We start from the raw sequence: 14,858 nt of genomic DNA, 5'->3' as shown, positions 1-14,858 counted from the left end.
CCTGACAAGACAGAAGTACTGTTCTTGGGGGACAGGGGGCAGGCTGGTGTGGAAGACTCCCTGGATGGGATAACTGTGTCCCTGAAGGACCAGGTGCCCAGCCTGGGAGTCATTTTGGACTCACAGCTGTCCATGGAGACACAGGTCAATTCTGTATCCAGGACAGCTGTCTACCAGCTCCATCTGGTACACAGGCTGAGACCCTACCTGCCAGTGGACTCTCTCACCAGAGTGGTGCATGCTCTAGTTATCTCCCGCTTGGACTACTGCAACTGGACTACGTGGGGCTACCTTTGAAGGTGACCTGGAAATGGCAACTAATCCAGAATGCGGCAGCTAGACTGGTGACTGGGAGCAGCTGCCAAGACCACATAACACCAGTCCTAAGAGACCTCTCAGTACGTTTCTGAGCACAATTCAAAGTGTTGGTGCTGACCTTTAAAGCCCTAAATGGCCTCAGTCCAGTATACCTGAAGGAGCGTCTCCACCTCCATCATTCTGCCCAGACACTGAGGTCCAGCGCTGAGGGCCTTCTAGCGGTTCCCTCACTGCGAGAAGCAAAGCTACAGGGAACCAGGCAGAGGGCCTTCTCGGTAGTGGCATCCGCCCCGTGGAACGCTCTCCCATCAGATGTCAAAGAGATAAACAGCTACCTGACATTTAGAAGGCAGCCCTGTTTAGGGAAGTTTTAAATGTGTGACATTTTAATGTATTTTTAATCTTTGTTGGAAGCTGCCCAGAGTGGCTGGGAAGACCCAGCCAGATGGGCAGGGTACAAATAATAATAATAATAATAATAATAATAATAATAATAATAATAATAATTATTATTATTATTATTATTATTATTATTATTATTATTATTTCTGAAGCAGTCTTCATAACTCCCTGCCCCAATGCCTTCACACAAGAGTCTCAATACTGCTTCAAGGTTGTCCGACAAGTGCTGTACTTGCCTGGTTGCCAAAGCTTCAGCTATATAACTGTCTGTGGGTAGCACATTTGGGGTGATTCTTTCAATAGGTCCTCATGTATAAGAGCATCACAGCTGTGCTGCAAAGATTCTCAAAAAGCAAGCCCAGTTACTACATATGAGGTGGAAACTTGGCCCCCATTCATACATGCCTTTTGCAGCAAGGAAACTGTTTTGCTTTGGCAAGATCCAATGACATTGCCGAAAGCTCCTGGATATGAAACCTGTCAAGGGGACGGGAGGGAAGAGGAATGGAGGAGATCAGGGGCCGCCCTCCAGGCCGGATTTAGGTTTGATGAGGCCCTAAGCTACTGAAGAGAATGGGGCCCTTTATATGTCCAGCTGTCCTTTGTCAACAACAAATTGTCGCTGTTTTTTGTGTTGCATATATGCTATATGGTAATTTATGGACCTAATAGGTATCTAAAGCCATTTGCACATAACAAAATATGTATTTTATCAAATTAATTGATATAGAAATGAGCAAACCAGTGATATTTTAGGGAGCAGGCTAGCGGGGGGGGGGCATTACTTACACCATAGGAGCCTACACATCACAAAACACTGTTGCTGTATGTAGGTTTTATTTTATTTGTTTTTTTCTTATATTTTGGAAATGTACATCCAGTTTTTTGTCCTTTAAATTTTTTTGGGCCCCTCCAAGAGAGTGGGGCCTTAAGCTATAGCTTCTTTAGGTTATATGTAAATCCGGCACTGCCCCCCACCCCACCCCATTCTCCTGACGTTGCAGGAGAAGAGGAATGCAGCATTGCGGCGTTCTGTTGCCTCTCACTATTATATATGAGTAAATCCCATTAAAAAGGACTCTACCTTGTTTTCTCTGCTCTTGCTGCAACTGGAGGAGGAATAGCTTTTCCGAGGCTTTGACAAAACCTGAGGAATGTGGCCAATTCCTTTCCATTCATAAATTGTACCCTCTCTCCTTTCCAAATGGCACTTGAGTGAGAAGGACCCACACGGCTGGTTTTCACCCCACTCGTGTGGTTCCTGTATTTATGTGCACAATGCTGCAACGGAGGACATAACCACGGAGAAGGGGTCCACGCACTACCCACAAGTTGTGTGTGCGAACAGGGTCCAGATAATTCAGTAAATACAAACCGACGAGTTGGCTGATGTTAAGGAACTGTTTTAAATAAGACTATTAAATGAAACTCATAAGAGGAGCCTGCTGGATCAGGCTATTGGTACATGCTGGATCAGGCTATTGGTTGAGCATCCCGTCCTCACAGTGGCCAAGCAGGTGCCTGTGAGAAAGCAGCAAGCAGGACGTGAGCACTAGAGCACTCTCCTCAGCCCTTGCCGTTCCCTGAAACTGGTATTCAGAAGCATTGCTTCCTCTAACTGTGGAGACAGAGCATGGGCACATGGCTAGTAGCCTTCAATAGCCCTCTCCGTGAATTTGGTGGCCACCACTGCCTCCCGCAGGAATGAGTTCCATGATTTAACTACACACCTCATGAAGAAGTGCTTTATGTCATCTGTTCCGAATCTTCGAACATTCTGCTCCATTTGACGTCCACAAGTTCTATTGCTATGAGACAGGGAGAGAAACCTTTCTCTTTCCACTTGATCTTCGTGCCATGTCGCTGTCAGGTTTAGCACTTCTCCCACACAAGACACGACACACCAGCAGCTCGACAAGTTGAGGTTTATTTATCAACAACAGGCTTTCAGCAATCCGAGCTTCCCACAACTCATACCTCACTGTCAAAGAGTCAGTTGACTCAACTGGCTTCTTCCAGCCCCTTCCAAGGCCAGATATACGCCAAGCCTGCCCCCCGCTTCCTGCTGGTCTGCCTACTTCTTGGAGACTCAGGTGCAGCCAATGCCGCCTCCTCTGGAGTTGAATTCAACCCCCTTCGACCACCTGCATCCTGCTCCTTCATCTCTGTGCTGCTGCGAAAACTTACAGGCAGCAACCCAGAGCAAGAAGGGCTTGTCTCACTTTCGTAGTGTGAATGAACCAAGTTCCTGTTTTCCTCTGCCTCTTCCTCCCCCTCTGCTGAGTCCTCTCTGCCGGCCATGTCTCTGACAGTCATGTGACATCTCCTCTTCTATCTTGTCTCCTCTTACTTGCCTTCCTCCTGACAGATGCTCAGGTGGGGCATGGCCAAAAAAAGGTTGGGAATCACTGCTCTAAACTAAACATCCCCAAATGCTGCAACATTTCTTCATAGGCCATCATACTCTCAAATATTTATCCGATGAAAATAGGGACGTCCAATTCAACAACAACAATAATAATTTTACTATTTGTACCCCACCCATCTGACTAGGTTGCCCCAGCCACCTAGGCGTCTTCCAACATATATAAAAACATAATAACACATTAATATTTTTTTTAAAAAAACTTCCCTATACAGGACTGCCTTCAGGTGTCTTCTAAAGGTATAAAAAGGCAAACAGCTGTATTAATACAATACTCTCCCAAAGATAGCACAATACACAATTTATTAGGATCCACATGAATGCAGTTGTATACAGAGTAAACGAGGAGTAAGTTCCATTGAACTCAAAGGTGCTTTACGTGCAGAAGGTTCCAACTTCAGTCCTTGACATCTTCACTTATAGGGCCTTCTGGTAGCAGGACTTGAGGAAAACTCAGTCTGAATTCCTGGATCAGTTGCTGCTTATCCAAGTAGACAATACTGGATTAATGAACCAAGAGTATAACACTGCCAATGCCAGCTTCAAATGTTCATATGCAACTATCCAGGGCTTAATGTCTCCCTCTAGTAGAAGATCAGGTAACAGAGGAACTATTTATCATCTTGGGCATCACGGTACTTGGAGCAGGTTCTGAGAGGACTATCTGAGTCCAATAGGCTTCCACAAAACTCTTTCCTGAGTGAGGCCCTTAGTCATCTTTCAAAAGAAATTGAATAATGTAGAGTACAGCATGTTGACGGTTGTTTTCTGGCTCGAACTCAGTGACCAAAATTGCATCTACAGTATATGTCCTTTAAAAATGATGGGTGACGTCCTGGAAATCTGCAGAGGTGTGGATATTTCCAACTATAGCACCTATTAAACTGGACATAACTCTTATTTGCCATTCCCCCAGTAAAATACAGTTTTAATATGGCTTATTAAAGATAATAATAATAGTAATAGAACCTTGTCTTTATCTTACCATGTCATTATCTCAAGGGGAAACCACGTGTGTAAGGGAGCTGCTGCAGTCACATTTTTTAAAAAATACTAAATTGGTTTTGAGAAGATGCCGTTGTGAATGGAGGAGCTTCTGATGGGTGGAGAGAGAGGCAGCAGGATTCCTTGCCTTTCCCCTCCCAACCATTTTTTCTGCTCCATCTGTCACCAACCACATTCTCTCCGGTTGGATTCCAGGGCAGGTTCACGAGAATAAGCATTGCTCAGAGTTCTGACCTTGCCATTTCCTTTGTCAAACAAGAAAATGCTGATCATGGTTTGATGTACCTTAATGGCGTAAGACCTCTTCTCCAAAGAAGCCAAAAGTTTAGGAATATGACGAGCAGCGCCTGACAGAGGTGTAGGTAGTACAGGAGACATCGTGACATTTCCCAGAACCCCAGGATGAAAAACAGCTCCTGTGTTGATCTATTGTAAAATAATATGCACTCTCCCAAAGGTGGCATAATACAGAATTTATTAGAATCAGCATGACTGCAGTTATATACAGAGTGAACTGGGAGTAAGTTCCATTGAATTTGGTGGTGCTTAAATGGAGAAAGTACTAACTTCAGTCCTTGACATCTTCACTTATAGGGCCTTCTGGTAGCAGGACTTGAGAAAAACTCAGCCTGAAGTCCTGAATCAGCTGCAGCCTATCCAGGTATTGGGTTAATAATGGACCAATGTTCTGGCCCACTTAAGGCTGCTTCAGATGTCCATATGAACCTGTCCCTATGGCTCCCTCAATTGGAAGACCAGATAATGGCAGAGATAACTCATTAACATCCTGGGCTTCGTGATACTTGGATCCATTTCTGCATCTCATATTGAGAGAAATTTGATAGGAATTGTCTTCACTTTCCTGATACAACTGACTTCCAAAGCTAGAGTTCGGCATTTATTTGTACAAACTCAGTATTTTTCAATAATTTGCGTGAGCAGTTTTGCACCACCTATCAGAACAGGAATTGTAGTTCATCAAAATATGTCTTACCAGATCTGCCTGCTCCCTTCCCCCACAGGAGCCCCAAGGGGGAAGGGGCACAGGAATGGTTTCCCTCCAAAGGTTATACAGTATCCTAACATATTGTTTTCATTTCCCCCTTAGCAGTCTGACATACTTTGGTCCGATATACCAACATAGGGTTGGCAAATTTCAAAAAGTGAAAATCTGGACGCAAGAGTTGTTGAGCTTCTTTTGCAAAATCTCAAAAAAGAAGAAGCAGCTTTAAGAAAACTTGCCCCAAACTAGACTCCCGACATGAATTGCCATACGTACGGATTTGCCTGGACATTTAAGCGATTTCCCCCCGGACAATGTTTCTGACTGCTATATTCCAGCTACGTCCTGGAAATCCCGGATGTATGGCAACCCTAACCAACTAAAGTGTTTAGAAAGAAAAGATGGACAAAGACAACTGGAAATCACTTCACAAACCAATAGAAATGTCATGTTCTGTTGAACTTATATAGGAGGAAGTAGACCGTTCCAAAATAGGATAATTTCGACCAGGGCAGAGCCTACAGAGAAGAACTAACATGCACTTTTGGAAAAAGATAGAGATATATTTCCGAAATCTTTCACCCAGAAAGGCATAAATCACAGGGTTGATGCAACAGTGAACCAGAGCAATTACTCTTGTGACTTCAATTCCTAAAGTTACCTTGCCCTCAATATTATTCTCTGAGTTAGATGGGAAAAATGAATCTTGAAAGGTCCGCACCAACAGGGCAATGTTGAATGGCATCCAGAAGAGGAAAAAAACAACCATGATCACAGCAATAAGCTTGAAAGCCTTCTGCTTTCTCTGATTTCTACCCTTAATCAAAATCATTATAATCTGCATGTAAGAGAAGATAATAATGACTGCAGGAATGGCTAGGCCCAAAATGAACTTCATCAAAGTTATAAATTGCTTCCATTCTTTTTCCTTTTGGGTGGGATAATGAATGGTACAGCTGTGGCTCTCAGATTCCATTTGAACATGATGAAATACAAATTCTGGCAGAGAGGCTAATAAGGCCACCACCCAAGTGGCAACGCTTGTGAAGGTGCCATAGGTGATCGTCCTGGCTTTTAATGCGAACACGGCATGGACGATGGCCAGGTATCTATCGATAGTCAAAAGGATTATGAAAAAACTTCCGCTGTAGAAGCCTACGCAGTAGATCCCAGAGAGAATTTTGCACATTGCATCTCCAAATATCCACTCGTGCGCTGCGTAGTAAGCCCAAAATGGGAGCGAGAAGATGAAAAGCAAGTCCGAGATGGCTAAATTGAGCAGGTAGATATCAGTCATGCTCTTGAGCTTCTTGTATCTGATGAGGATCAGAACCACCAGTGAGTTGCCCAGCAGGCCAAATATGAACACCAAAGAGTAAAGCGGTGGTACAAAATAAAAGGTGAATCTTTTCACATTTTTGTCAATGACTAGGGATACTAAACCCGAATAGTCAAAAGTTGTGCTTATTTCATAATCTGGCATCGTGGAAGAATCGTCCATCTTCTCTGTCACTGAATATGAAGAATCTATATACATGAAATAAGAAACAACAATGACAATTAAACCAAGTATTTTAATCAGTTATAATGCTAAATATATAGTCTCTTGATGAGGATCGGTATATTGTCCAGCTGGCTAAATGCAAACAATAAAGAGTAAAGCAGTGACAAAATATGGAGAATAAACTCATGTTAAGATACTGGCATAAAATCCTCTAAATGTCTGTCTGACCAGCTTCTCCCCCTGAATGTCTTCACTGTTACCCAGGAAACTGTCCTATACTGAATTAGATCATTGGTCTAAGAACTCTCAAAGCACTCAGGCAGGAGTCTTTACTATTTGAAGTGCTCAGGGATTGAAACAGGGAACTTCTGCCTCTAAAGCAAATGGCCTACTACTGAGCTTCATTTCTGCCATATGGCATGGGAGATATAACACTGGAAATTTGAATTCAGTGCTGGGCTTTCTCCTGGATAAATGTCTATAGGGTTGGGACCTGTTTCCTTCATTCACTCAGAGTTCTTCATTCACTCAGAGTTGGCTACAAGTCCTTCATGTACATGCAGAAGTTTCCGTGGAATTGCAGTAAAGGGGAGACTTTGGTCCAAGTCTGGGTATAGGACAAGAATGGGTAGGCTGTGTTCAGCAAGCCAGATCCAGCCTGCCAAAGTGGCCTGCTGACCCTACAGCTTTGGGCAGCTCCAGACTGGTGGTTTTGCGGATGAATTCTCCAACATGTCATTGGCACAATAATAGTGCATTCGTGGTGGACTGTCAACACATCAGTGTACTTCATTCGTTTTGTTCTGATGCTTCCCCAATGTTACCCTATTACTGCTGTCTGAAAGGGCACTCGTTCTACAGCACCACCAACGTGGGGCAGCTCCCCCCACCCCGAACATCTGCAAGACGACATGTTGCATGTTCTCAGCCTAAAAGTATAGGATTTGCACTGATTGGAAATGAAGCTGTATGAGCGCCCCAAAGGTTTCACAAGAGCAAACAGGATTTAAAGCAAGATAGATTATCTTTAATGCATATTCTTTATCTCCCAATGTGAAAGATTTGTGCAAAGGAAAAAAGCAATATCAGCATCACCCCATCACTGGAGTGGGAAGGGTTTCTTCCTGGTGTGTGTGTGTGTGTGTGTGTGTGTGTGTGTGTGTTAGTGGCTGCCTATGCCTGTGTGACAATCTGTGTGTTCTCTGCTTGTTTGTGTGTGCTGCGTGTGTGGTGAATATGCATATGTGGTGAGTGTATGTGTGATCTACATGTGTTGGTGGGGCACACGCACACCCATCAGTCAAGCCCTTCCTTTTCCTCTTTACTCCTCCCACATTTTCAAATCAACACCTTGCAGCAAACACAGATCTGGGAGTTCCATGCTTGCAGTGCAACCTAGAGTTCCAGTCTTAAAATCCATTCTTAGCACAGAAAATAGTATTTCTGGTTCAACAGGACTTTGAATTCAGATCTCCCACACATCCAAGTGAAGCACTCACCCTATTAGTCCTTGGCTAGCTATAGCAAGGGACGCGGGTGGCGCTGTGGGTTAAACCACAGAGCCTAGGGCTTGCAGATCAGAAGGTTGGTGGTTCGAATCCCTGCGACAAGGTGAGCTCCCGTTGTTCGGTCCCAGCTCCTGCCAACCTAGCAGTTCGAAAACACATCAAAGTGCAAGTAGATAAATAGGTACCGCTCCAGCGGGAAGGTAAACGCCGTTTCTGTGTGCTGCTCTGGTTCGCCAGAAGCAGCTTAGTCATGCTGGCCACATAACCCAGAAGCTGTCTGCGGACAAACGCCGGCTCCCTCGGCCTATAGAGCAAGATGAGCGCTGCAACCCCAGAGTCGGTCACGACTGGACCTAATGGTCAGGGGTCCCTTTACCTTTTTAGCTATAGTAAACAACAACACCCCTTCATGGATCAATGCCTTGTCGTGGCGAAGGGGCTTGAATAACTCGGAGAAGCTATGAGCTATGCCATGCAGGGCCACCCAAGATGGACAGGTCATAGTGGAGAGTTTTGACTAAACGTGATCCACCTGGAGAAGGAACTGGCAAGCCACTCCAGTATCCCTGCCAAGAAAACTCCATGGACAAAGACAACAGGCATATAAAAGTTATGACGCTGGAAGATGAGCCCCTCAGGTCGGAAGGCGTCCAACATGCTACTGAGGAAGAGCGGAGGACAAGTACAAGTAGATTCAGAGCTGATGAAGCGGCTGAGCCAAAGCCGAAAGGATGCTCAGTTGCGGATATGCCTGGAAGCGAAAGGAAAGTCCGATGCTGTAAAGAAAAATATTGCATAGGAACCTGGAATGTAAGAACCATGAGTGGAGGTAAGCTGGATGTGGTCAAAAATGAGATGACAAGAATAAATATCGACATCCTGGGCATCAGTGAACTAAAATGGAAGGGAATGGGCGAATTCAGTTCGGGTGACTATCATATCTACTACTGTGGGCAAGAATCCTGTAGCAGAAATGGAGTGGCCCTCATAGTCAACAAAAGAGTGGCAAAAGCTGTAATGGGATGCAATCTCAAAAATGACAGAATGATCTCGATACGAATCCAAGGCAGACCTTTTAACATCACAGTAATCCAAGTTTATGCACCAACTACCGGTGCTGAAGAAAGTGAAATTGACCAATTCTATGAAGACCTACAACAACTTCTAGAAATGACACCAAAGAAGGATGTTCTTCTCATTACAGGGGATTGGAATGCTAAAGTAGGGAATCAAGAGATAAAAGGAACAACTGGCAAGTTTGGCCTTGGAGTTCAAAATGAAGCAGGGCAAAGGCTAATAGAGTTCTGTCAAGAGAACAAGCTGGTCATCACAAACACTCTCTTCCAACAACACAAGAGACGACTCTACACATGGATATCACCAAATGGGCAGCATCGAAATCAGATTGATTATATTCTCTGCAGCCAAAGATGGAGAAGCTCTATACAGTCAGCAAAAACAAGACCTGGAGCTGACTGTAACTCAGATCATCAGCTTCTTATAGCAAAATTCCAGCTTAAACTGAAGAAAGTAGGAAAAAGCACTGGGCCAGTAAGATACAATCTGAATCAAATCCCTTATGAATACACAGTGGAAGTGAGGAACAGGTTTAAGGATTTAGATTTGGTGGACAGAGTGCCTGAAGAACTATGGATGGAGGCTCGTAACATTATACAGGAGGCAGCAACGAAAACCATCCCAAGGAAAAGGAAATGCAAGAAAGCAAAATGGCTATCCAACGAGGCCTTACAAATAGCGGAGGAGAGGAGGCAAGCAAAATGCAAGGGAGATAGGGAAAGATACAGGAAACTGAATGCAGATTTCCAAAAAACAGCAAGGAGAGACAAGAGGGTCTTCTTAAATGAGCAATGCAAAGAAATAGAGGAAAACAATAGAATGGGGAAAACCAGAGATCTGTTCAAGAAAATTGGAGATATGAAAGGAACATTTCGTACAAAGATTACCATAATCAAGGACAAAAGTGGTAAGGACCTAACAGAAGCAGAAGACATCAAGAAGAGGTGGCAGGAATACACAGAGGAATTATACCAGAAAGATATGGAGGTCTCGTACACCCCAGGTAGTGTGGTTGCTGACCTTGAGCCAGACATCTTGGAGAGTGAAGTCAAATGGGCCTTAGAAAGCACTGCTAATAACAAGGCCAGTGGAAGTGATGATATTCCAGCTGAACTATTTAAAATTTTAAAAGATGATGCTGTTAAGGTGCTACACCCAATATGCCAGCAAGTTTGGAAAACTCAGCAATGGCCAGAGGATTGGAGAAGATCAGTCTACATCCCAATTCCAAAGAAGGGCAGTGCCAAAGAATGCTCCAACTACCGCACAATTGCGCTCATTTCACACGCTAGCAAGGTTATGCTTAAAATTCTACAAGGCAGGCTTAGGCAGTATGTGGACCGAGAACTCCCAGAAGTGCAAGCTGGATTTCGAAAGGGCAGAGGAACCAGAGACCAAATAGCAAACATGCGCTGGATTATGGAGAAAGCTAGAGAGTTCCAGAAAAACGTCTACTTCTGCTTCATTGACTATGCAAAAGCCTTTGACTGTGTCGACCACAGCAAACTATGGCAAGTTCTTAAAGAAATGGGAGTGCCTGATCACCTCATCTGTCTCCTGAGAAATCTTTATGTGGGACAAGAAGCTACAGTTAGAACTGGATATGGAACAACTGATTGGTTCAAAATTGGGAAAGGAGTACGACAAGGTTGTATATTGTCTCCCTGCTTATTTAACTTATATGCAGAATTCATCATGCGAAAGGCTGGACTAGATGAATCCCAAGCCGGAATTAAGATTGCCGGAAGAAATATCAACAACCTCAGATATGCAGATGACACAACCTTGATGGCAGAAAGCGAGGAGGAATTAAAGAACCTTTTAATGAGGGTGAAAGAGGAGAGCGCAAAATATGGTCTGAAGCTCAACATCAAAAAAACCAAGATCATGGCCACTGGTCCCATCACCTCCTGGCAAATAGAAGGGGAAGAAATGGAGGCAGTGAGAGATTTTACTTTCTTGGGCTCCTTGATCACTGCAGATGGTGACAGCAGTCACGAAATTAAAAGACGCCTGCTTCTTGGGAGAAAAGCAATGACAAACCTAGACAGCATCTTAAAAAGCAGAGACATCACTTTGCCGACAAAGGTCCGTATAGTTAAAGCTATGGTTTTCCCAGTAGTGATGTATGGAAGTGAGAGTTGGACCATAAAGAAGGCTGATCGCCGAAGAATTGATGCTTTTGACTTATGGTGCTGGAGGAGACTCTTGAGAGTCCCATGGACTGCAAGAAGATCAAACCTATCCATTCTTAAGGAAATCAGCCCTGAGTGCTCCCTGGAAGGACAGATCGTGAAGCTGAGGCTCCAATACTTTGGCCACCTCATGAGAAGAGAAGAATCCTTGGAAAAGACCCTGATGTTGGGAAAGATGGAGGGCACTAGGAGAAGGGGACGACAGAGGACGAGATGGTTGGACAGTGTTCTCGAAGCTACGAACATGAGTTTGACCAAACTGCGGGAGGCAGTGCAAGACAGGAGTGCCTGGCGTGCTATGGTCCATGGGGTCACGAAGAGTCGGACACGACTAAACGACTAAACAACAACAACAAACAACAACAATACCAGCAGAACATCTGCCAAGTCAATTGGTCAATTGATCAATTGGAACTAAAATAGTCCCCCCCCCCTTCCAAGTGAGGCAGATGGGTACACAGCAGACCATGCCGTAGTGTCAACTTCCCTTTCCATTCAAATGTTCATGCAAAAAGAACTTTAAAAAAGGCCTTCCTTTCTGTCTTGATCTTAAGTTAACAAATATTTGCATTTCAGGATGGAAGTCTGGGGCTTTCCTTCCAGCAATAAAAGCCACAAGCAACTGCAGTTGACTCTAACCAGCCAATAATATTATCAAAAATCTCTGTTTCTTCTGCAAACTTAAGGAGCTTTAAACCTGCTTGTGTTTGTCAATCTGTTATCTTACTTACTCATTATTATGAACTAGTCAAGGGCGATGAAGTGTTGTAGGGGGGACACACAGAAGGTATATTTATTGATTCAGAAGACTTATACCCCTGTTTGGAGCCGGATAGCTTATGGATGAATAAAAATAACACTGTTCTGCCTTCAAGCTTAAAATCTTAGAAGGCACAACATGAAAGGAAAAAGGGATGGGAAAGGAAGAAGAGCAGATTCAGAAACCGAATTCTTGATGTTACAAGATTCTTGGAATGATCAGCTTGGATATAAATGGGTTGTGCATATTTCAGAAAAACAGGGTTTCTTGGCCCCTGATAAATTGTGTGGCAACCCAACCTTCCAGGAAGTGGCTGTAACAAAGCCAGAAGCTATTGGTCTTACAGGGTGTGGTCTTTGGGGAGCTGGCTGGAATCGGCAAACTTTTTCTCATGCTTCTCTTTGGTAGGTTGGCTCACAATTGATACCATAACCCCTAGGACTGATATTCTTCCTAGTCTCCCTCACAGGGGAGGTGGTTCCAAAAGCCTGGAGGGGGAGGGGCCAAGCCAGTCGGTGAGAGCCTGCGGCTGAAGATGGGCAGTTCCTCACAGCTTCTCTTTTTCATAGGGCACTTGGGACCTTTGCCTAACCCTTGAACACCCTTGCTTGTGTCTCCCAGTTCAGCAACCTCCAATTTCTTCTTTCACCGCCACCAACTTCTGCCCTGAAGCCACCTCCACAGCATCCTAATCTCGGCAAGCAAAGGGCAGGACCACTGTCAAAAACCTTCACTTTAGGCCCCTTCCTTCTCCAGATCATCAGGATGATTTTCTCTCTTTGTCCTGCCTTGAGTGGGACAGCTTATATAGTGCAACAAAATTAGGGGATGTGGAGAAGTTGAGAATGAAGATGAATTTCTGCTACACTTTATCAGCATGAAATTAACAGCACACACTTCCAACAAGCAACTGTGTTCAGAACTGGGGTTTTAATATGCACTTGATCTTATAATACTCCCTTCAGATTCACTGAATGGCTATAAAATGTGATAAATTTAAAGCAAGGCCACTTCTGCACTATACATTTAAAGAAGTATACAGTCATACCTCAGTTTAAGTACGCTTCGGTTTGAGTACTTTCAGTTTAAGTACTCTGCGGAGCCATTTGGAACGGATTAATCCACTTTCCATTACTGTCAATGGGGAAGTTCGCTTCAGGTTAAGTACGCTTCAGGTTAAGTACAGACTTCCGGAACCAATTGTGTACTTAAACCGAGGTACCACTGTACTTTAAATACTTTATGCTGTAAACCAACCTATGATCTTCAGATGAAGGGTGCTATAACAGCAACAACAACAATGGGAATCCTGGGAATTGTAGTTTTTTAAGGATGCTGACAGTTGTTATGAGACCCCTATTCCCCTGACTGTGCTATAGTTTCCAGAAAACCCTGGGAAGAGGAATTGATTATTAAACCACTCCAGGAATTGTAGCTCTGTGAGAGGGATCTCTGGAAACTATAGCACTGTCAGGGGAATAGGATCCTCCTAACAAATGTCAGTGTTAACAAATTACAGTTTCCAGGGTGCTTTGGGGGTAGCCATGACTGTTTAAAGTGGCATAATACTGTTTTATATATACAAAGCAGATGAAGCCCAACTTATTCCAGCAGAACTGTATTGGTTTAGAAGAAGAAGAAGAAGAGTTTGGATTTGATATCCCGCTTTATCACTACCCTAAGGAGTCTCAAAGCGGCTAACATTCTCCTTTCCCTTTACTCCCCCACAACAAACACTCTGTGAGGTGAGTGAGGCTGAGAGACTTCAGAGAAGTGTGACTATCCCAAGGTCACCCAGCAGCTGCATGTGGAGGAGCGGAGATGCGAACCCGGTTCCCCAAATTACGAGTCAACCGCTCTTAACCACTACACCACGCTGGCTCTCAGTTTAAAATATAAGTTGCATTATATAAGGACCTGCTGAATAAGCTCATTTTCTGCGGACTATGCTGATGTCGCTTCTTACTGATTCTATATATCTTATGCTCTCTTTGAGACATAGATAATACCAGTACGTTCCAGAGTGGGGCATGAAATTTTGATTATTATTATTTTATTTAAAAATCAACAAGTCTCCTCCTAGTCCAAGTAAGTTTTTGACTCCAAATAAAGTTCATTTATGAGCTGTGTATCAATAACACATTACTACGATTCATACATTTAATGTTAATAATAATGACAATAGAAATATGAATACTCACCAATCAGTTCTTCTGGTTGATGAGAAAATCACGGGTTTTGTGACAAAGCAAAATCCTGTGCCTAGATTTCAAAGGAGCATATCACTTCCTGAATTAGAGTACACAGTTCCACCACTGAATGTTTAGCAACAAGTGAAAGAATATGTCTCTTTTTCTGAAAATGACTCTTCACTTAAACACCACCCACCGTGGCAAATACTGCAATACGAAGCTTGACAAAGACATCCCATTTCATAAATGTATTCCCTACCATAGGCTAGTGAAGTTGGTGCGAGAAACTACCTAGTTTAAAATGACCGCAGGAATGGGAGCAGGACCATTTTCTGCTTGCTGTGTGTCCATAATACTTAAATAGCTATGCAATCAGATTTATCCAGTATTCCAACAGCAAACAGTCACTCAAAAGAAGGCGATATCAGCAACTAGCCAGTGTATAGCAAAGGTTAGAGTGTTGGACGAG

At 43.7% G+C, this 14,858-nt stretch overlaps 1 protein-coding gene across 2 annotated transcripts; it reads right to left on the bottom strand.

The window, feature by feature from the left end:
• Positions 1-3,431: 3,431 nt before the first annotated feature.
• On the bottom strand, positions 3,432-14,523 carry LOC118092219 (C-C chemokine receptor type 5-like). Of its 2 annotated transcripts, XM_035130064.3 has the most exons (3): positions 14,399-14,516; positions 8,157-8,304; positions 3,432-6,680 (listed from the first exon to the last, which is right to left on the bottom strand). In XM_035130064.3, the coding sequence occupies exon 3, from the start codon at positions 6,652-6,654 to the stop codon at positions 5,581-5,583; it is 1,074 nt and encodes a 357-aa protein (XP_034985955.1). In that variant the 5' UTR covers positions 6,655-6,680; positions 8,157-8,304; positions 14,399-14,516; the 3' UTR covers positions 3,432-5,580. The 2 variants fall into 2 exon arrangements, with proteins under 2 accessions (XP_034985955.1, XP_034985956.1); XM_035130065.3 differs by lacking the exon at positions 8,157-8,304 and having other exon boundaries at positions 14,399-14,523.
• Positions 14,524-14,858: the final 335 nt, after the last annotated feature.

Source organism: Zootoca vivipara, chromosome 11, assembly GCF_965207765.1.
Source record: "Zootoca vivipara chromosome 11, rZooViv2.hap1.1, whole genome shotgun sequence".
In the NCBI taxonomy this organism is placed as follows: Eukaryota; Metazoa; Chordata; class Lepidosauria; order Squamata; family Lacertidae; genus Zootoca; species Zootoca vivipara.
The sequence above is the reverse complement of the archived record's forward strand: the minus strand, read 5'-3'. Positions and strand labels throughout refer to the sequence as shown.

What these genes read in the sequence shown, in the direction of transcription:
- LOC118092219 (XM_035130065.3), bottom strand. Translation starts at nt 6,654, where the DNA reads ATGGACGATTCTTCCACGATGCCAGATTATGAAATAAGCACAACTTTT.